The sequence below is a fragment of the Oncorhynchus gorbuscha genome, linkage group LG06 (genome assembly GCF_021184085.1).
Source record: "Oncorhynchus gorbuscha isolate QuinsamMale2020 ecotype Even-year linkage group LG06, OgorEven_v1.0, whole genome shotgun sequence".
Taxonomy (NCBI): Eukaryota; Metazoa; Chordata; class Actinopteri; order Salmoniformes; family Salmonidae; genus Oncorhynchus; species Oncorhynchus gorbuscha.
Window position 1 is genome coordinate 11867794 of NC_060178.1, and position 23680 is coordinate 11891473.

Sequence of the window (23680 nt, forward strand, 5' to 3'; positions counted from 1 at the left end):
GGGTGAGCTGTGAGCTGCGGGACAGAACTGAGCTAACAGGTGAGCTGAGCTGAGGGACAGGGGTGAATGAGCTGATTGAGCTGAGGGACAGGGGTGAGCTGGGACAGGGGTGAGCTGAGGGACTGAGCTGAGCTGAGGGACAGGGACTGAGCTGAGGGACAGGGGTGAGCTGAGCTGAGCTGCTGGGACAGGGATGAGCTGAGCTGAGGGACAGGGGTGAGCTGAGCTGAGGGACAGGGGTGAGCTGAGCTGAGCTGAGGGACAGGGCTGAGCTGAGCTGAGCTGGGACAGGGTGAGCTGAGGGGGACAGGGGTGAGCTGAGCTGAGCTGGGGACAGGGGTGAGCTGAGGGACTGAGCTGGCTGACAGGGTGAGCTGAGCTGAGGGACAGGGGTGAGCTGAGCTGAGCTGAGGGACAGGGGTGAGCTGAGCTGAGGGACAGGGGTGAGCTGAGCTGAGGGACAGGGGTGAGCTGAGCTGAGGGACAGGGGTGAGCTGAGCTGAGCTGCGGGACAGGGGTGAGCTGAGCTGAGGGACAGGGGTGAGCTGAGCTGAGGGACAGGGGTGAGCTGAGCTGAGGGACAGGGGTGAGCTGAGCTGAGGGATAGGGTAAGTTAAGTTGCCTACACAGAATTAAATTTGACCCCTACCTTTTAAAACCATGTCTAGCTTTATTTCCCAAACAAGTCTACCTAATCACAACTGCTTTCTTGTCTTTTAATAATTTTAATCATCTTTCAGGCTTAACACCTACCAAACACTTTGTACTTTTTTGTCGCTGGGATATGAGGTAACAGGGCCTTGCATTACGCCTGGGAAGCAAACACTTCAATTTGACTCAACTTACCCCATGGCCATTGGCTCAACTTACCCCATGGCCATTGGCTCAAATCACCCCAAGGGAAACATTTGTACTATTTTAGCACACAGCTAAATGGATGCACTTTCATGCTAGGTTTATGACCTCATATTTAAGCTAGAGACACCAACTGATGTAAAGCACCTTCAGAAATTATTCATACTCCTTGACCTCTTCCACATTTTGTTTTGTTGCAGCCTGAATTTTAAATTGATTAAATTGTGTGTTTTTTTGTCACTGGCCAACACACAATAGCCCATTATGTCAAATGGAATCAGGTTTTTTGAAAATGTTACAAATTCATTAAAAACGAAACACTGAAATGTCTTTGAGTCAATAAGTATTCAACCACTTTGTTGTGGCAAGCCTAAATAAGTTCAGGAGTAGAAATGTACTTAACAAGTGACATAATAAGTTACATGGACTCACTCTGTACAATAAGAGTGTTCAACATGGTTTATGAATGACTACCTCATCTCTGTACCACACACAAAGTTACCTGACATTGAATATCCCTTTGAGCATGAAGTTAGTACTTACACTTTGGATGGTGTGTCAACACACCCAGTCACTAGAAAGACACAGGAATCCTTCCCAACTCAGTTGTAAGTGAGGAAGGAAACCGCTCAGGGATTTCACCATGAGGCCAATGTTGACTTTAAAACAGTTACAGAACTGAATGGCTGTGATAGGATAAAATTGTGGCTGGATCAAAACCATTGTAGTTACTTTACAATACTAAACTAATTGACAGAGTAAAAATAAGGAAACCCGTACATCATAAAATATATTCCAAAACATGCATCCTGTTTGCAACAAGGCACTAAATGAATACTGCAGAAAATGTGGCAAAGTTTTCTTTTGGGGGCAAATCCAATATAACACATTACTGAGTACCACTCTCCATATTTTGAAGCATAGCGGTGGCTGCATCATGTTCTGAGTATGCTTGTTATTGTTGAGAACTGGGGAGTTTTTCAGGATGAAAATAATTAACGGAATGGCGCTAAGCACAGGCAAAATCCTAGAGGTAAACTTCGTTAAGTTTGCTTTGCACCAGACACTGAGCGATGAATTCACTTTTCAGCAGGACAATAACCTAAAACACAAGGCCAAATCTACACTGGAGTTGCTTACCAAGAAGACAGTGAATGTTCCTGAGTGGCCAAGTTATAGTTTTTACTTTCACATCTATGGCAAGACCTGAAAATGGTTGTCCAGCAATGATACACAACCAACTAGACAGAGCTTGAATATTTTTTTTGTGAATAATGGGCAAATGTTACACAATCCAGGTGTGGAAAGCTCTTAAGAGATTTATCCAGAAAGAATCACAGCTATAATCACTGCTCTACAAAGTATTGACTCAGGTGTGTGAATACTTAAATTAGATATTTCTGTATTTCAGTTTTAACAAATGAGCAAAAACAGGTTTTCACAATGTCATTATGTGTAGATGGATGAGAAAAATGTATATTTAATACATTTTAAATGCAGGTTGTAACACAACAAAATGTGGCATAAGTCAAGGGGTATGAATATGTTCCAGGATTCCTCCAATGGCATTGAGGAGTACACCACCTCAGTCATAGTCTTCATCAGTAAGTGCATTGATGACATCGTCCCCACAGTGACTGTACGTACATACCCCAACCAGATGCCATGGATTACAGGCAACATCCGTCTAGAGTCTAGAGCTGCCGCTTTCAAGGAGCGGGAGACTAATCCGGACGCTTATAAGAAATCCCGCTATGCCCTCAGACGAACCATCAAACAAGCAAAGCATCAATACAGGATTAAGATTGAATCATACTATACTGGCTCTGACGCTCGTCGGATGTGGCAGGGCTTGAAAACAATTACGGACCACATAGGGAAACCCAGATGCGAGCTGCCCAGTTACGCGAGCCTACCAGACAAGTTAAATGCCTTTTATGCTCACTTTGAGGCAAGCAACACTGAAGCAAGCACGAGATCACCAGCTGTTCTGGATGACTGTGTGATAATGCTCTCGGTAGCCGATGTGAGCAAGACCTTTAAACAGGTTAACATTCACAAAGCTGCTGGGCCAGACGGATTACCAGGATGAGGCGGCCTATAGGGAGGCGGCCTATAGGGAGAAGGTCAGAAAACTGGCAGTGTGGTGCCAGGACAACAACCTCTCCCTCAATGTGAGCAAGACAAAGGAGCTGATCATGGACTACAGGAAAAGGCGGGCCGAACAGGCCCCCATTAACATCGACAGGGCTGTAGTGGAGCGGGTCGAGAGTTTCAAGTTCCTTGGTGTCCAAGGAACTATCATGGTCCAAACACCAATGAACTATCATGGTCCAAACACACAAAGACAGTCGTGAAGAGGGCACAACAAAACATTTTCCCCCTCAGTAGACTGAAAAGATTTGGCATGGGCCCCAGATCCTCAAAAGGTTCTACAGCTGCACCATCGAGAGCATTCTGACCAGTTGCAATACCACCTGGTAGGGCAACTGCTCGGCATCTGACCGTAAGGCACTACAGAGGGTGGTGCGAATGGCCCAGTACATGGCCAAGCTTCCTGCCATCCTGGACCTACAGTTGGAAGTTTCCGAGTCCTATATCGACGTAACCTGAAAGGTTGCTCAGTAAGGAAGAAGCCACTGCTCCAAAACTGCCATAAAAAAGCCAGACTACGGTTTGCAACTGCACAAGGGGACAATGGTCATACTGTTTGGAGAAATGTCCTCTGGTCTGAAGAAACAAAAATAGAACTCTTTGGCTATAATGACCATCGTTATGTTTTGTCAGGATTTGGCCAGGGTTGTTCCGATTTTTGGTCACTAGATGCCCCCATTGTGCCTTTTGACCTTTTGTTTTCCCTTGATCCCCATTATTATTTGCACCTGTGCCTCGTTTCCCCTGATTATATTTAAACCCTTTGTTTTCCTCAGTCCTTTGCTCTGTGTTTGTATGTTAGCACCCAGCCCTAGTACTCTGTGAACTCTTGTTGATCCCGGTGGACGCTCTTGTGGAATTCTGTTTTTTGTTCTTGTTTGTTTTTGAGTATTTTTTTAGGCTTTTTGTGCTATACCTTCCACCTTGTGGATTTACCTTTTTGTCTTGGAGGATTACCTTTGTTCTTGTGGAATTCCTTTTGAGGTTGTGGAGTTACATGTTTTCCTGAAGAACTTCACTTTTTACTTCATTAAATACACCGTCTTAAGTACTGCTGTGTCTGCCTCATCTTCTGGGTTCTGCCAACTATTCGTGGCTCAGTTGGTTAAGTGACTGTTTCTCACTCCGGAGACCTGGGTTCGTAACCGGGTCCTGACATGTTTGGAGGAAAAAGGGGGATGCTTGCAAGCCGAAGAACACCATCCCAACTGTGAAGAACGGGGGTGGCAACATCATGTTGTGGGGGTGCTTTGCTGCAGGAGGGACTGGTGCACTTCACAAAATACATGGCATCATGGGGCAGGGCAATTATGTGGATATATTGAAGCAACATCTCAAGACATCAGTCAGGATGTTAATACTTGGTTGCAAATGGGACTTCCAAATGGATAATGTCCCCATGCATACTTCCAAAGTTGTGGCAAAATGGCTTAAGGACAACAAAGTCAAGGTATTGGAGTGGCCATCACAAAGTCCTGACCTGAAACCTATAAACAATTTGTGGGCAGAACTGAAAAAGTGTGTGCGAGGAAGGAGGCCTACAACTTGACTCAGTTACACCAGCTCTGTCAGGAGGAATGGGACAAATTTTACCCAACTTATTGTGGAAGGCTACCCGGAACGTTTGACCCAAGTTAAACAATTTAAAGGCAATGCTACCAAATACTAATTGAGTGTATGTAAACTTCTGACCCACTGGGAATGTGATGAAAGAAATAAAAGTTGAAATAAATCGTTCTCTCTACTATTGTTCTGACATTTCACATTCTTAAAATAAAGTGGTGATCCTAAGACAGGGAATATTTACCATGACTAAATGTCAGGAATTGTTTAAAACAGTTTAAATGTATTTGGCTAAGGTGTATGTAAACTTCCGACTTCAACTGTATATAATAGGCGGTGTCAGAGAAAAGCCCATAAAACTGTCAGAGACTCCAGTCACACAAGTCATAGACTGTTTTCTGTGCTACCGCAAGGCAAGTGGTATCGGAGCGCCATGTCGAGGATCAAAAGGCTCCTCAACAGCTTCTACCCCCAAGCCATTAGACTGCTGAACAATTCATAAAAATCGCCACCGGACAATTTACTTTGACACCCCCCACCCCTGCAATGTCGGTTAAGGGACTGTACGTAAGCATTTCAATGTAAAGTCTACACTTGTTGTATTTGCATGTGGCAAATGAAGTTTGAGTTGGTCAATACTTTCTGAAGGCACTGTATCGAACAATTTTAAAATCATCTACTTTGGTTTATTTACAAGCATCACGAAACCTCTAACAATAAATACATTTGACTTGGTGAAAATATTTTTAGGGGACCTAACTTGCTTACCACTTTTTCACGTGTTTTTTTCCTTCACAGACCTCTTCCTAAATATTTGGTAAAATTATACATATACCCACTCTCCCCTGCTGTTAGTATAACTGTGTGTTAGTGAGAGTTTTCAGTGAATTTATGTAAATCATGAACCTCCTCTGCATGTCCTGCAGTGCAGGACATTTTTAAGCAACAAAAGAGTAATCAAAGTAAGATCTTACATCTGTAGAGAGAAACACTTTCCCTCTGCCTTCCCACTGTTATGGGTGTTCCAGCAAACAGACTAACTAGAAGTCATGAGTATAACTTCACTAACAATCTAAGAACCATTCACACCACCTTACTGTGCTGGCTTGGATGTTCTCTCTTCACATTGTTGATGCATAACTAGGCCAGCACAGTCTAGCTCAGCTCAGTAGTGTGAAAAAGGCATAGTAGCAAAGGGAGGACTTTGACCGTTGTGAGTGGGCTGGCTGGGCTCACCTTCCTCAACGCCTCCAGTTGGTGCTGCTTGTTCTCGTTGGCCGTCTGCAGCTCTCTCATCCTAAGCTCCAGCTCCTCCTGCTCCGCCTGCTGTTTCTGCCTCAAATCCCGCCGCTTCTGAAGGGACTCGCGGTGCGGCACTGTCCGTCCCAACTGCAGCAGACTGAGACACATCTGGATGGCTGAGATGGAGAGGAGACATACCAGACAGGGGTCAGTTCCAAGGCTGGTAAATATTCAGTATAGGCAAACGTTGTGGCACGTTGCAGATAGAAATGTGATGAGTAAAGCTGATGCGATTCCTTATTCTACATCATTTCAGAGAGTCATGTCTATTCTACATAACATATTTGAATCTGAACATTCTACAATGTTGTGCTCTGCTGAACACCCCCCCCTGTACATATACCTATCAACCAAGTCTAAATGTCCAATCCATGCTTTCCATAATACTAAAAGGAGATAAATTACACTGTGAGAGAATTGTCCTACCCTGAATCCATTCCTGTTTCCTCTTCTTATCCGAAGCATTGATCTCGTAGCTTTTGTCAGAGCATTTGACATAGAACAGGCACTTCTTTCCTTCCTTATCTGGTAACGACTGCAAAGACAAATTCTGAAATAAATGTCACTCTTTCACCAATGTACACTGAGTATACAAAACATTAGGAACACCAGCTCCTTCCATGATATAGACTATCCAGGTGAACGCTATGATCCCTTATTGATGTTACATTTTAAATCCACTTCAATCAGTGAAGGTGAGGAGATTTTTAAGCATTGAGACAATTGCAACATGGATTGTGTGCAATTCAGAGGTTGAATGGGCAAGACAAAATATTTAAGTGTCTTTGAACGAGGAATGGTAATAGGTGCTAGGCAGGCACACCGGTTTGTGTTTCATGAACTGCAATGCTGCAGGGTTTTTCACGCTCAACAGTTTCCCGTGTCAAAAATGGTCCATTGCCCAAAGGACATCCAGCCAACTTGAGACAACTGTGGGAAGCATTGGAGTCAACATGGGCCAGCATCCCTGTGGAACGCTTTCGACACCTTATAGAATCCATGCCCTGACAAATTGACGCTTTTCTGAGGGGCTGCAACTCAATATTAGGAAGGTGTTTCTAATGTTTTATACACTCAGTGTATATTACTAGTTAGGTTAAGTTGTCAAATGAATGTATGAGCCTTGTTTGTTGTTGTTTAGTGTTCCTTGCCTCGACACAGCAGTTTGCATTCAGCACGATGTCGCCCTTCTTCTCAGCCAGGTCCTCGCTCACGTAGTAGGACATGGAGTTGGGCCTCAGGAGGAACCAGCGCTCTGTCCAGTTCTTCCTCTTGTGGCCCTTCTTCATCATGTAGCCCTGCATCAAGAGAATACAGTATGTTTGTCTTTTTTAAATTTTAAATGTATCTGTCGGTTTGTGTTAATATCTGTGTTGAGATAAACTGACAGGAGCCATCCCATTAACTGCTTAGTTGACCACTGCACAGCCAACACGATGAGTTTGTGGTGTTGCATATGAGATTCTAATTGTCAATATTCATGTTGTCCCTATAACATGGCTCCCTACTGCACTCGACTGACCATCGCTTTGGTGTGCTGTGTTTAAAAGCTCACTCCATGCTACAGTATTGCTAGTACATAACACGGGTCAACACTATCCATCAATCACGGTCACATGGAGGACGATAATGTGGTTGATGTCAACATCGTGCCAAGATATGGAGATATAAATGGGTCTGGTGCCAACCTGTTTGAATACATCAAGGATGAGCTCGTGGAAGACCTCGGTGATGCCCATGGAGAGGGTCTGGCGGTCCACGCCCTTGCTGAAGGTGCCCGTGCCCACCAGGGTGATGAGCTCCCAGGCACTCAGACTCTGCTGCTTGATGCTCAGCTCTAGCTTGTAGTCCTCAAAGCGCTCCTCCACCCAACTGCCACCCATGGCCTCTGTCAACTTGCGCAGGAAGTACTTGATCTGACCGAGGTGGGGAAGAAACACAGGTGAGTACACAGACAGGTCAGCATACCCACACACCAACAAAGAAAATACCCATACTTCCTTTGAAGTGACACAATCTGTATGTTACAGTAGGGAAAGGGGATATCTAGTCAGTTGTCCAACTGAATATATTCAACTGAAATGTGTCTTCTGCATTTAACCCAACCCCTCTGAATCAGAGAGGTGCAGGGGGCTGCCACGTCTCCGGCGCCCGGGGAACAGTGGGTTAACTGCCTTGTTCTGGGGCAGAACTACAGATTTTTACCTTGTCAGCTCAGGGATTCAATCCAGCAACCTTCCAGTTAATGGCCCAAGTCTCTAACCACTAGGCTACCTGCCACCTCTACACTCTAACCACTAGGCTACCTGCCACCTCTACACTCTAACCACTAGGCTACCTGCCACCTCTACACTCTAACCACTAGGCTACCTGCCACCTCTACACTCTAACCACTAGGCTACCTGCCACATGTGTTTATATGGAATAATAAAAAGGAGTAATAATCCTCACAGCAATAATTATATGAAACTACACACAGTTTCCATTAATGACCTTATAATAAATCATGCCGTGTTGTAATTTAACAGCAAGCTGCTAACTTCCTGTTCTGTGAGAGCTGTTGGGCAATGGTGATGGTCTTTCCCCAAAGGAGTACAATATAACAGTGGATCTGAACAATACTTCTTTACCTATAACCTACTCCCTTATTGTGACAGAGGTATCGTTGATACGGAAGAGGAAAACAATGTTATATCATGAGTTATGTCTAACGAGACATGGTGTGATCAAAGAAACATACAGGAACTCAAATCCTTCTGTTCACCTGATTTAGAATTCCTCACAATCAAATGTCGACAACATTATCTTCCAAGAGAATTCTCTTCGATTATAATCACAGCCGTATATATTCCCCCCCAAGCAGACACATCGATGGCTCTGAACGAACTTTATTTGACCCTGCAAACTGGAATCCATTCATCCGGAGGCTGCATTCATTGTAGCTGGGGATTTTAACAAGGCTAATCTGAAAACAAGACTCCCTAAATTTTATCAGCATATCGATTGCGCAACCAGGGGTGGAAAAACCTTGGATCATTGTTACTCTAACTTCCGCGACGCATATAAGGCCCTGCCCCGCCCTCCTTTCGGAAAAGCTGACCACGACTCCATTTTGTTGATCCCTGCCTACAGACAAACTAAAACAAGAGGCTCCCACGCTGAGGTCTGGCCAACGCTGGTCCAAGCTGATTCCACACTCCAAGACTGCTTCCATCACGTGGACTGGGATATGTTTTGTATTGCGTCAGATAACAACATTGACGAATACGCTGATTCGGTGTGCTAGTTCATTAGAACGTGCGTTGAAGATGTCGTTCCCATAGCAATGATTAAAACATTCCCTAACCAGAAACCGTGGATTGATGGCAGCATTCGCGTGAAACTGAAAGCACGAACCACTGCTTTTAATCAGGGCAAGGTGACTGGTAACATGACCGAATTCAAACAGTGCAGCTATTCCCTCCGCAAGGCTATCAAACACGCTAAGCGTCAGTATAGAGACAAAGTAGAATCTCAATTCAACAGCTCAGACACAAGAGGTATGTGGCAGGGTCTACAGTCAATCACGGACTACAAGAAGAAAACCAGCCCAGTCACGGACCAGGATGTCTTGCTCCCAGGCAGACTAAATAGCTTTTTTGCCCGCTTTGAGGACAATACAGTGCCACTGACACGGCCCGCAACGAAAACATGCGGACTCTCCTTCACTGCAGCCGAGGTGAGTAAAACATTTAAACGTGTTAACCCTCGCAAGGCTGCAGGCCCAGACGGCATCCCCAGCCGCGCCCTCAGAGCATGCGCAGACCAGCTGGCCGGTGTGTTTACGGACATATTCAATCAATCCCTATACCAGTCTGCTGTTCCCACATGCTTCAAGAGGGCCACCATTGTTCCTGTTCCCAAGAAAGCTAAGGTAACTGAGCTAAACGACTACCGCCCCGTAGCATTCACTTCCGTCATCATGAAGTGCTTTGAGAGACTAGTCAAGGACAATATCACCTCCACCCTACCTGACACCCTAGACCCACTCCAATTTGCTTACCGCCCAAATAGGTCCACAGACGATGCAATCTCAACCACACTGCACACAGCCCTAACCCATCTGGACAAGAGAAATACCTATGTGAGAATGCTGTTCATCGACTACAGCTCGGCATTCAACACCATAGTACCCTCCAAGCTCGTCATCAAGCTTGAGACCCTGGGTCTCGACCCCGCCCTGTGCAACTGGGTACTGGACTTCCTGATGGGCCGCCCCCAGGTGGTGAGGGTAGGCAACAACATCTCCACCCCACTGATCCTCAACACTGGGGCCCCACAAGGGTGCGTTCTGAGCCCTCTCCTGTACTCCCTGTTCACCCACGACTGCATGGCCATGCACGCCTCCAACTCAATCATCAAGTTTGCGGACGACACAACATTGGTAGGCTTGATTACCAACAACGACGAGACGGCCTACAGGGAGGAGGTGAGGGCCCCCGGAGTGTGGTGTCAGGAAAATAACCTCACACTCAATGTCAACAAAACTAAGGAGATGATTGTGAACTTCAGGAAACAGCAGAGGGAACACCCCCCTCTCCACATCGATGGAACAGTAGTGGAGAGGGTAGTAAGTTTTAAGTTCCTTGGCATACACATCACAGACAAACTGAATTGGTCCACTCACACAGACAGCATCGTGAAGAAGGCGCAGCAGCGCCTCTTCAACCTCAGGAGGCTGAAGAAATTTGGTTTGTCACCAAAAGCACTCACAAACTTCTTCAGATGCACAATCGAGAGCATCCTGACGGGCTGTATCACCACCTGGTACGGCATCTGCTCCCCCCACAACCGTAAGGCTGTCCAGAGGGTAGTGAGGTCTGCACAACGTATCACCGGGGGCAAACTACCTGCCCTCCAGGACACCTACACCACCCGATGTTACAGGAAGGCCATAAAGATCATCAAGGACAACAACCACCCGAGCCACTGCCTGTTCACCCCGCTATCATCCAGAAGGCGAGGTCAGTACAGGTGCATCAAAGCTGTGACCGAGAGACTGAAAAACAGCTTCTATCTCAAGGCCATCAGACTGTTAAACAGCCACCACTAACATTGAGTGGCTGCTGCCAACACACTGACACTGACTCAACTCCAGCCACTTTAATAATGGGAATTGATGGGAAATGATGTAAAAATATATATCACTAGCCACTTTAAACAATGCTACCTAATTGTCAGGACCCGGTTACGAACCCGGGTCTCCGGAGTGAGAAACAGTCACTTAACCAACTGAGCCACGAATAGTTGGCAGAACCCAGAAGATGAGGCAGACACAGCAGTACTTGAGACGGTGTATTTAATGAAGTAAAAAGTGAAGTTCTTCAGGAAAACATGTAACTCCACAACCTCAAAAGGAATCCTACCAGAACAAAGGTAATCCTCCAAGACAAAAAAGGTAAATCCACAAGGTGGATGGTAAAGCACAAAAAGCCTCAAAAGATACTCAAAAAACAAACAAACAAGAACAAAAAACAGAATTCCACAAGAGAGTCCACCGGGATCAACAAGAGTTCTCAGAGTACTAGGGCTGGGTGCTAACATACAAACACAGAGCAAAGAACAGAGGAAAACAAAGGGTTTAAATACAATCAGGGGAAACGAGGCACAGGTGCAAATAATAATGGGGATCAAGGGAAAACAAAAGGTCAAAAGGCACAAATGGGGGCATCTAGTGACCAAAAACCGGAACAACCCTGGCCAAAACCTGACACCTAATATAATGTTACATACCCTACATTATTCATCTCATATGCATACGTATATACTGTACTCTATATCATCTACTGCATCCTTATGTAATACATGTATCACTAGCCACTTTAACTATTCCACTTTGTTAACATACTCATCTCATATGTATATACTGTACTCGATACCATCTACTGTATCTTGCCTACGCTGCTCTGTACCATCACTCATTCATATATCTTTATGTACATATTCTTTATCCCCTTACACTGTGTATAAGACAGTAGTTTTGGAATTGTTAGTTAGATCACTTGTTGGTTATTACTGCATTGTCGGAACTAGAAGCACAAGCATTTCGCTACACTCGCATTAACATCTGCTAACCATGTGTATGTGACAAATCAAATTTGATTTGATTTGAGTTTCAGACTGATTATCTGTACAACTGATCTGTTAATAATCAAACTAAACTTGGAAACAAAGTCAGGTTTGTGTTGGGGCTAAATGTGCCAGCATTAGAGCCCAGGTCATGTTCATTGGGACACTTGACACAAACGTTTTAAAACCTTTTACAACAGAAAATGGAAATGAGCGTTTGTTATTGGACAGTCCCTGCCTGTTTCAGTCGGTTTTCCTCTATTTGGTGCCCAACGAACACAGCCCCTGTCCAATCTCACCTCCTCAGTGACAATGGCCAGTGGGTATTTCTCTTCAGACAGGAAGTTGAAGATGCACCAGATCTTGAAAGCGTCTTCGTCAGAGATGAGGAGGTGGGTTCTGTTGAGGTTCTTACGGGCGCACAGGGTCCAGCACATTCTGTTAAAGTCCTGCCGGTCAAAGTTGTCCTGGACCTGCAATTAGGAACAGTCTCAGGTCAGGTGACTTGGCTGAAGACCGGCATTTTTCATATGAGAAAAAGACAGCAAAAGGCACAATAAGCTGACTCTGTACTAAGGACATCTTCACTCTTCTCTTTATACTAAAGTTAAGGTTAAACATGGCATGGAAGACCATAAATTCAGTGTAGGTTTGATTAACACATGAATCAAACCAAATTCATAGGACAGAATGAGGAGAAACTTTGCTTTTCGTAAACAGTTGACCTGGCCACTATTATTAGCATTTTCATGCTAAAGTATCCAAAAACTCAATGATGTTATTTGGATATGAAGAGCGAAAAAGCTAATATAGTACCATTGACTTGTATTGGATTTGTGCCACAAATACTAAAATGTTAGCATTTGGAACAGTGGCCAGGTAAACAAAAACAAAGCATGGGTAGCTGTCGTATCTTGTCCATAGACCGCTTACAGGGTAAGGAATCCAATATGTCATTTTGTCATTTGGGTGATCGATCCCTTTAACATTTAGAGGGGGAGTTCAATGGCACCATCTATTAGCAGGAACAGCATCATGCAGTGGTCAGAACCAGGTAATATCAGGATGCAGGACGGAACATAAACCTAACAACTTCATTTACTATTTTCTCTGAACAGGGAAAAACAACAACATTAAATTCGCTGAGAATTTATTAGATAGGGAAGATGGAAACAATAGTCCAAGCTGCAGCTCCATGCCACTTGTTAAACAGAGAACTCCTACTGTTTACTTGTTAGGGTGGATTTGGCATGGGGAGTCCATGGGTGTTGGATTTGGCATGGGGAGTCTATGGGTGTTGGATTTGGCATGGGGAGTCCATGGGTGTTGGATTTGGCATGGGGAGTCCATGGGTGTTGGATTTGGCATGGGGAGTCCATGGGTGTTGGATTTGGCATGGGGAGTCCATGGGTGTTGGATTTGGCATGGGGAGTCCATGGGTGTTGGATTTGGCATGGGGAGTCCATGGGTGTTGGATTGGGTGTTGGATTTGGCATGGGGAGTCCATGGGTGTTGGATTTGGCATGGGGAGTCTATGGGTGTTGGATTTGGCATGGGGAGTCTATGGGTGTTGGATTTGGCATGGGGAGTCCATGGGTGTTGGATTTGGCATGGGGAGTCTATGGGTGTTGGATTTGGCATGGGGAGTCTATGGGTGTTGGATTTGGCATGGGGAGTCTATGGGTGTTGGATTTGGCATGGGGAGTCCATGGGTGTTGGATTTGGCATGGGGAGTCCATGGGTGTTGGATTTGGCATGGGGAGTCCATGGGTGTTGGATTTGGGTCCATGGGTTGGATTTGGCATGGGGAGTCCATGGGTGTTGGATTTGGCATGGGGAGTCTATGGGTGTTGGAGGCATGGGGAGTCTATGGGTGTTGGATTTGGCATGGGGAGTCCATGGGTGTTGGATTTGGCATGGGGAGTCCATGGGTGTTGGATTTGGCATGGGGAGACCATGGGTGTTGGATTTGGCATGGTGAGTCTATGGGTGTTGGATTTGGCATGGGGAGTCTATGGGTGTTGAATTTGGCATGAGGAGTCTATGGGTGTTGGATTTGGCATGAGGAGTCTATGGGTGTTGGATTTGGCATGAGGAGTCTATGGGTGTTGGATTTGGCATGGGGAGTCTATGGGTGTTGGATTTGGCATGGGGAGTCTATGGGTGTTGGATTTGGCATGGGGAGTCTATGGGTGTTGGATTTGGCATGGGGAGTAGTCTATGGGTGTTGGATTTGGCATGGGGAGTCTATGGGTGTTGGATTTGGCATGGGGAGTCTATGGGTGTTGGATTTGGCATGGGGAGTCCATGAGTGTTGGATTTGGCATGGGGAGTCCATGGGTGTTGGATTTGGCATGGGGTGTGGCTTGACTATTTCTTTGGCATGTCTTACTCATTGAATATTTGAATATTAGAATTAGAATATATAAAAATGTGCTTAATTTCTCAGAGATTAAATTATATTTCCACAAAATGTGGAAGACATACTAATTTGATCTGTTACAGAAATGATTACAGAACACCATCTGAGATAGTGGGTTTCATGGCTTGCTGAATGGACGTTGAATGACACTTAGCTGTTTATACAGATGCCTGACTCAACTCAGCTAAATCACAACAGAGAGAGATCGGCCAGATAATGATTATCAGCAATCTACAAATAGCAAGTGATGCATCAACAGAGAAACAGACTTTTGAAACGCAAGAGGAGTATATATAAAGGAGACATCTTTAGTAGTGTTTAAGAAATACATCTAACCCTAATCTGGATGAAAGACAAAAATGACCACAAACAAAAAGCTGAAAATGCTCCTCACATATGAAAAATAATCATGAAAAGCAAATAAGAATCTTGTAGAGCAGAATAAGATTAAAAGCTAAAAAGTATCTGGTAAGATTTTGTACGTTATATGTCAGTAGTGTATGTGTGTTAACTTATGCCATGTGACATACACAAGTCACTACATGATTATGGTGAATTGCTTACAAAGATATAGTTTGTCTCAAATATGTCATACCCTATGAGTCATCTAGGAATTTTATAAGAAAAGTGTATGTTCTGACATTGTAACCTCTACAAAAGAAATGTTTTCCTTATATGTTTCACATTGTTTATACACAGAGCATTCGGGAAGTATTCAGACATTTTCCACGTTTTGTTAAGTTACAGCCTTATTCTAAAATGGATTCAATCGTTTTTTGCCCCTCATCAATCTACACACAATACCCCATAATGACATCACAATACCCCATAATGACAAAGCAAAAACAGGTTTATAGACATTTTTGCAAATGTATTAAAAATAGAAAACTGAAATATCACATTTACATAAGTACTCAGACCCTTTATCTTTGAGTCTTTAAACATTTTTATTTCACCTTTATTTAACCAGGTAGGCTAGTTGAGAACAAGTTCTCATTTACAACTGCAACCTGGCCAAGATAAAGCAAAGCAGTTTGACACAAACAACAACAACAGAGTTACACATGGAATAAACAAATATACATAATACTGTAGAAAAAGTCTATATACAGAATGGTGTTGTCTGCGTAGAGGTGGATCAGAGAATCACCAGCAGCAAGAGCGACATCATTGCTGTATACGGAGAAGAGAGTAGGCCCGAGAATTGAAACCTGTGGCACCACCATAGAGACTGCCAGTGGTCCAGACAACAGGCCCTCCGATTTGACACACTGAACTCTATCTGAGAAGTAGTTGGTGAACCAGGCGAGGCAATCATTTGCGAAACCAAGGCTGTTGAGTCTGCCGATAAGAATGTGGTGATTGACAGAGTTGAAAGCCTTGGCCAGGTCTTCTTGGGTCTTCCTGTGGTATGACCCTACAAGTGGGTTCTCCCCGGGACCACCCATACGGAATGTATGCACACATGACTGTAAGTCCTGTAAAAGCGTCTGGGCATATATAAGATTTTCTCCCATTCTTCTCCGCAGATCCTATCAAGCTCTGTCGGGTTGGATGGGGAGCGTCACTGCACAGCTATTTTCAGGTCTCTCCAGAGATGTTTGAACGGGTTCAATTCTGGGCTCTGACTGGGTCACTCAATGACATTCAGAGACTTGTCCCTGCGTTGTCTTGGCTGTGTGCTTAGGGTCGTTGTGCTGTTGGAAGGTGAACCTTCGCCCCAGTCTGAGGTCCTGAGCGCTATGGGGCAGATTTTCATCAAGGATCTCTCTGCACTCCATTCATCTATCCCTCGATCCTGACTACTCTCCCAGTCCCTGCCAATGAAAAACATGCCACAGCATGATGCTGCCACCACCATGCTTCACCACAGGGATGGTGCCAGGCTTCCTCCAGATGTGACACTTGGCATTCAGGCCAAAGAGTTTAATCTTGGTTTCATCAGACCAGAGAATATTGTTTCTCATGGTCTGAGAGTCTTTAGGTGCCTTTTGGCAAACTCCAAGCGGGCTATCGTGTGCCTTTTACTGAGGAGTGGCTTCTGTCTGGCCACTCTACCATAAAGGCCTGATTGGTGGGGTGCTGCAGAGATGGTTGTCCTTCTGGAAGGTTCTCCCATCTCCACAGAGAAACTCTGGAGCACTTAGAATGACCATCGGGTTTTTGGTCACCTCCCTGACCAAGGCCCTTCTACCCCGATTGCTCAGTTTGGCCGGGCGGCCAGCTCTAGGAAGAGTTTTGGTGGTTCCAAACTTCTTCCATTTAAGAATAGGGTGTCATCCGGGTTAGGGGAGGGTTTGACCGGGGTAGGCCGTCATTGTAAAATAAGAATTTATTCTTAACTGACTTGCCTAGTTAAATAAAACAGAATGATAAGAGACCACCGTGTTCTTGGGGACCGTCAATATTGCAGACATTTTTGCTACCCTTCCCCAGATCTGTGCCTCGACACAATCCTGTCATCTCGGCGCTCTACAGACAATTCCTTCAACCTCATGGCTTGGTTTTTGCTCTGACATGCACTGTCAACTGTGGGACCTTATATAGACAGGTGTGTGCCTTTCCAAATCATGTCCAATCAATTGAATTTACCACAGGTGGACTCCAATCAAGTTGAAGAAACATCTCAAGGATGATCAATGGAAACAGGATGCACCTGAACTCAATTTCGAGTCTCCTAACAAAGGATCTGAATACATATATAAATAAAGGTATGTTTTTTTATTAACAATACATTTGCTAACATTGCTAAAAACCTGTTTTGACTTTGTCATTATGGGATATGTAGATTATTGTGTGTAGGAACATTTTTGAATAAGGCTGTAATGTAACAAAATGTGGAAAAAGGGATGGGGTCTGAATACTTTTTGAATGCAGATACAAAAACATGAAAAAGTACAATATTTGTATTTACACTGAACAAAAATAAATGCAACATGCACCAATTTCAAAGATTTTACTGAGTTACTGTTCATATAAGGAAAGCAGACAATTGAAATCAATTATTTAGGCTCTAATTTATGGATTTCACATCACTGGGAATACAGATATGCATCTGTTGGTCACAGATACCTAAAAAAAAGGTAGGGGTGTGGATCAGAAAACCAGTCAGTATCTGATGTGACCACCATTTGCCTCATGCAGCGCAACATCTCCTTCACATTGAGTTCATCAGGCTGTTGATTGTGGCCTGTGGAATGTTGTCTCATTCCTCTTCAATGACTGTGCGAAGTAGCTGGATATTGGGGAACTGGAACACGCTGTCGTATGCGTCGATCCAGAGCATCCCAAACATGCTCAATGGGTGACTGGTGAATATGCAGACCATGGAAGAACTGGGACATTTTCAGCTTCCAGGAATTATGTACAGATCCTAGCGACATGAGGCCGTGCATTATCATGCTGAAATATGAGGTGATGGCGGTGGATGAATGACACGACAATGGGCCTCAGGATCTCATAAAGCTATCTCTGTGCATTCAAATTGCCATTGATAAAATTGCAATTGTGTCCATAGTTTATGCTTGTCCATACCATAACACCACCGCCACCATGGGGCACTCTGTTCACAATGTTGACATCAGCAAACCACTCGCCCACACAACGATTTACACGCTGTCTGACATCTGTCTGGTACAGTTGAAACCGGGATTCATCCGTGAAGAGCACATTTCTCCAGCAAACCAGTGGCCATTGAAGATGAGCCGAACTGCAGACATGGCCAAGACGCTGGTGACGACGATGAACATGCAGATGAGCTTCGCTGAGACAGTTTCTGACAGTTTGTGCCGAAATACTTTGGTTGTGCAAATCTACAGTTTCATCAGCTGTCTGGGTGGCTGGTCTCAGATGATCCCTCAAGTGAAGAGGCCGGATGTGGAGGCTGGTTTGGCTACACGTGGTCAGCGGTTGTGACGCCAGTTGGATGTACTGCCAAGTTGTCTAAAACGAACGTTGGAGGTAGCTTATAGTTGTGAAATGAACATTCAATTCTCTGTCAACAGCTCTGGTGGACATTCAAGCAGTCAGCATGCCAATTGCATTGTGTGGCATTGTGTTGTGTGACCAAACTGCACATTTTAGACCGGCCTTTCATTGGCCCCAGCACAAGGTGCACCTGTGCAATGATCATGCTGTTTAATCAGCTTCTTGATAATCCATCCACCTGACAAATGAGAAATGCTCACTAACAGGGATGTAAACAAATTTGTGCACCAAATTTGAGAGAAATAAGCACTTTGTGAGTATGGAAATTTTCTGGGATCTTTTATTTCAACTCATGAAACATGGGACCAGCACTTTGCATGTAGCGTTTACATTTTCAGGTATGAGTTTCCATGGTTAAGGCTGGGCAGCACATTTTACTGGACAGTGGATTTATTTACAGGTCACCCTTCCAGCCTTTGGTCTCCCATACAGAGTTTTAACCAAGCCCAGTCCTGCTTAGCTTTGACATGTCACTGATTACTACCAATGTACTACCGTGAGAATGATTGTTGAGGGATCTCAAAATAGATTCACTGCTGCTATCAAACTCATTCCTCCTCCTCATCTCGCCACTGTTTCTCTTCCTCCCACTCCTTCAGATTTCCCCCTTCATCCTCCTCTTGCTGCTCCTCCTCTTCTTCTTGCTCCTCCTCACAGCGGATAAATCCTCCTCACAGCAGACAAATCGTCCTCTTCTTGCGCCTCCTCCTCGCAAAGGGATATGCTTCTTTCTTCAATAAGTGTGTCAATGACATCAGACAATTGTGTGTCCCATGAAATGTGAATGTCCCATGTATGTGAGACCTTCTAAGGCTTAGCTTACATGACTCTTGTATGTTTTTTATATAATACATGCAACATTTCTGTCTAATGTTACGACCTCTTTAATTCAGACATTACAAGAATCTTCTTAGTGTATTTGTTGCCGTATGTATTAGTTCCAGGTAGAACATACAGGAATCTTGTTCAATTCTTCTGTGTCTTTTCGGTGGATGGCGTAAACAGAGTAAAACGCAATTTAGCGTAATAGATTTAGCCAGTGGGTAACTTATGGAATAGACAACGCCTGGAATGCAGTTTTAACCAATCAGCATTCAGGATTAGACCCACCCATTGTATAAATCCACAATAATAAGATGACATATATACAAAATAATAGCATACTGCTATTATTATTATTGAGTAATTTTTTCAATGTGTCTCTAATTTCCCTCCCCCTCACGCGGTGGTGGGGGAATATTTTACAACAGGGCTGAGTTCTGCAGGGTAGAACATTGTGGAACGTTCAGTTAAAATTATGTACAATAAACATTACTCTTTGACATGTAGAATGGGCTTAATGTCAGGTCAAGTCATAACATTTCTCACTGCAACCTTCCACAGAGTTTGCCTATTGAATGTGGCCCAGGTAAGAATCAGGTCAATGAACTAAGGGGAAACACAGGTGTGGCATGTCTGCCTTCAACATCAGCACACTATTTATAGAGCTGTGGTTTGTTTTGGATGAGTCAAAGATTTCACAGTAAAGATAACTCAAGAGAAATTTAGTTTCACAGTAACACCAGCGAGGTAAGCAGAAAGACGATGCGGAGGGAGGAGCAATAGAAGTTGTGAAAGTGGCATTATTATGAAATAGCAGCTCTCTCTTTGTCCTCAGAATGTTGTGTCATGGTCATCTCGTTCTCGCTCTGTACTAGCTGATCCAGACTGAGGTCTCTCTCTCTCTCTGCTGTTCTCCCACTCTCTGCACCTCAATAATGAGAGCCTTGTCAAGGCCCCTCCAGCACCCAGTCCTGCCTCTCCACTGCAGATACACATGCTCGTTAGTATTCTCTGCAGTGGAATGTCCAAACAGGTTTACAAACAGTCTTATTACTGTCCTTGGCCCTCCAGGAGACGGAAACTTCCTACCGTCAAACGGTCACACCACAGAGATGCCTGTTGTTACTGTAGCGCGAGGGCAGAGGACAGGTGATTCAAAAGTAATTGTGAAATTACAAACAAGGTACAATATGATATAGAGCCTATGTGTTACTCTATTATGAAACATGGATCGAAATATGTTGAGGTCTAGATGAGACTAGGACGGACAGTGGTTGAACTAGCAAGACATGAAATGAGGAAATAATTCAGCCACAGCAGCCTTAAAAATGTTAACTAATGGAAGGTCACATGTTCACAGCCTTGAACTATTTTGGTGCTCTGTTGTTTGTGTAATCTTGCTTTCTTTTGTTCCCCTTCTAACAAAAGAGGAACATTAATCTCCCAATTAACAATGCTTGGGGTGGCAGGGTAGCCTAGTAGTTAGAGCGTTGGACGAGGAACCGGAAGGTTGCAAGTGCAAATCCCCGAGCTGACAAGGTACAAATCTGTCGTTCTGCCCCTGAACAGGCAGTTAACCCACTGTTCCTAGGCCGTCATTGTAAATAAGAATTTGTTCTTAACTGACTTGCCTAGTTAAATAAAGGTAAATTAAATTCCAGGTTTCTACAGGGTCAGTTGGCTAGGAAGAATGATGTGCTCCACATAGTGAGTGACTGCGGAGTCCCAAATGGCTGAATGGGGAATTATGTGGAACAGTCAGCGATGGACTTGATTGCCTCTCCGGCTGAGTCACTGTAATTGTCTGACAAGTGGAGTGAGTCAGGGAGGAAGAAGGTGACACACACACACGACTGTTAGGATGGAGTGGGGGTGGTGATCCCGACCTGTTTGGTAGGGTCATATCCACATGGGTGGGGACTCTTGACGTTTGTCCATGATGTCATATCTAGGTTCCTGAAACCTTTTTGTTGTATTAGAGGAACTAGAGCTCGAGGAAGTGACAGGAGAAGATATATTAACACGTTACAGAATGGAATGGGCTAATGTACCGTAAGGTGTGTTGTAAAATCCCTTGTCATCTATTTCCTTGTGTGTGTCATAGGAAGCACTTGAACAGTAGATATCTGCCTTCAAATGGAAATCCCAGACTATGAAATGCACACCAAGTCCAAAATGGGTTCTTATCAGGAACATTTTCAAAGGTTAACCAAAAACATTCTAATTTTAAACTGTCATTGATGACAATAAATTCTGTAGTAATTGTTTAGAACACACAATAATTATATGTCATGAAAAACAACAAGTATGAAAACAAGTATGCCAAAACATTTACGATAACTCTGTGACATTTCACAAGAATTAGCCTACAAATTGTCATCATGGTAACCTTTAATATAATCAACAACTACAAAACTGTCCCAAAAGCTCCCCTCTGTGAAATGAACAAAGGTGTCTTGCTGTAGTAATTCTTTCTGACACCACTGAAAAAATCCACAGACACCATAGTAAGCCTTTATGACAGCAGAAACAATTTCCAAATGTGACATGGTAAGTTTACACACCTTTATGACACCAGTAGAAAGCGCCAAACTTGATTTGCTAACCCTCGATGACCCATGGGCTCCTGAGTGGTGCAGCGGTCAAAGGCACTACATCTCAGTGCTAGAGGCGTCACTACAGACCCTTGTTCAATTCCAGGCTGTATAACAACCAGCCGTGATTGGGAGACCAATAGGGCGGCGCACAATTGGCCCAGCGTTGTCCGGGTTAGGGTTTGGCTGGGGTAGGCCCGTCATTGTAAATAAAAATTGTGTTCTTAACTGACTTGCCTAGTTAAATAAAGGTACAATGTTTTGTTTTTTTATTACACAAGAATTCTCATATTTATGACAGTGGCAAAGGAATGCCTATCTGTCACCATGGTATCCATGTTGTGACATTGGAAAAGGAATCCTTTACTCTCAATATAATTACTCATTTTGACCAACAATAGAATCACTAGCATTTACTGAAGTCAAGGTTGAAGATCTCAAACTAAGGCAATGGAATTCTAACCTTGTCATCTTTATCCTAGACTTCAGTGACCCTTCATCACAAAACAATAAAACATGTAAACAGCAGTGAGTGAGAGAATGATTGACTGAGGGGCATATATACTCTAAGTATTACTGTATGTGCGGCTCACCTTGTCCAAAATGAACTTGTTCAAGTAGGGCATGTAGCCCTGAGTAGAGACAGGGCCTACGTCGTCATGTTTGAAGTGCTCTTCAAGGGCCACCGGGTCATGGGGGATCCTCATCACAGTGCACAAGTTATGCGAGAGCACCTGCAAAGACAAAAATACCACTTCTTATCAGGACTTCACAGTTTACACAGAGCCAATAGTTATATTAAATGCAGCAACAACGCCCAAACAGCATCAATTTCTACTTAATGAAGGAGTTGAACACATCAGTCACTGGAAAGGTTCCTAGTCAACTACACCAGCGGTTACGAAACTTTTTCACTTGGAGGCCCCCCTTCCAGCTTTCGGGAAACAATAACTCGTCGTCATCGCCCCCCCCCCCCTGCAATTCTACACCTTTTGTCACGGGGTGCAAAGTACATTTTGCAGTTTTAAAGCATATGTTCTTGCAATACTATACATTTTGCCATGTCTCGTTTGTATTCTTGTGATATTTGAGTGACTTGAACATCTACTACAAAATCTATGGGCTAAAAAAAAACTAGCTAAAAACGTTAGCTAGCTGACATGGGCTAGTTGCTCTGGACATTTCTAACTAGTTATAAATAGATCTAAAATACGCAATGACTGACATGACAATAGAAAAACTGATGATGCACTACCCAATTTCGAAATTGCACCTTGTGCAGTCTACTATTACAACTATGAATTAATCACATCAAATTATGTGACTTTACCCTGAATGATTTCAGCACTATGGTACTGATAAGTGCCCTTCTCATGAAACTAGACCATAAACAAGCTAAACACACAACTCTGCATATATGCTGTTTAAATGTAAGGCTGCTTAGACAAACACTTAACATTGGTGAAGTGGCTGTTATAATAGGCATACATGAAGTGGATTATGAAGTAAGCACGGTAGGCTATAGATCTAGTCAGCAAAAGCGTCATCTCAACTATTTATTATTCTGTTAAAATAAACAAAATACTCCGACAATCAGTTAACGTCCACAGGTGTGCCATAACAAGAAGTTTCCTTTAACCATACACAAGCAGTTTAAAAACAAAAAAAACATTGACTTATGACATGCACCGTGTCTGTGCTGTAGTAATATGAAGGCAGACAATGATTTGGGCTAAAATGACATCATTCCAAATGCATCCTCGACTATTAAGTATCATCCATCCAAAATCAGACGGCCGTCACTTGGATTGCAACCTTTTTTGGACGCTCAAAAAGTTTATGCTTGCAATTTTTTAATAATTAAGGGAACGAC

At 43.8% G+C, this 23680-nt stretch overlaps 1 protein-coding gene across 1 annotated transcript in view; it reads right to left on the reverse strand.

Moving 5' to 3' along the window:
- LOC124037541 (switch-associated protein 70-like) overlaps positions 1-23680 on the reverse strand; it is a 37974-nt gene that overhangs the window by 14083 nt on the left and 211 nt on the right. The window contains exons 2-7 of the mRNA XM_046352344.1: positions 22401-22541; positions 12282-12455; positions 7563-7790; positions 7026-7172; positions 6301-6409; positions 5809-5990 (exon numbers count right to left, since the gene is read on the reverse strand). Of these exons, the coding sequence (XP_046208300.1) occupies positions 5809-5990; positions 6301-6409; positions 7026-7172; positions 7563-7790; positions 12282-12455; positions 22401-22541 (981 nt within the window). The remainder of the gene's footprint in view (positions 1-5808; positions 5991-6300; positions 6410-7025; positions 7173-7562; positions 7791-12281; positions 12456-22400; positions 22542-23680) is intronic.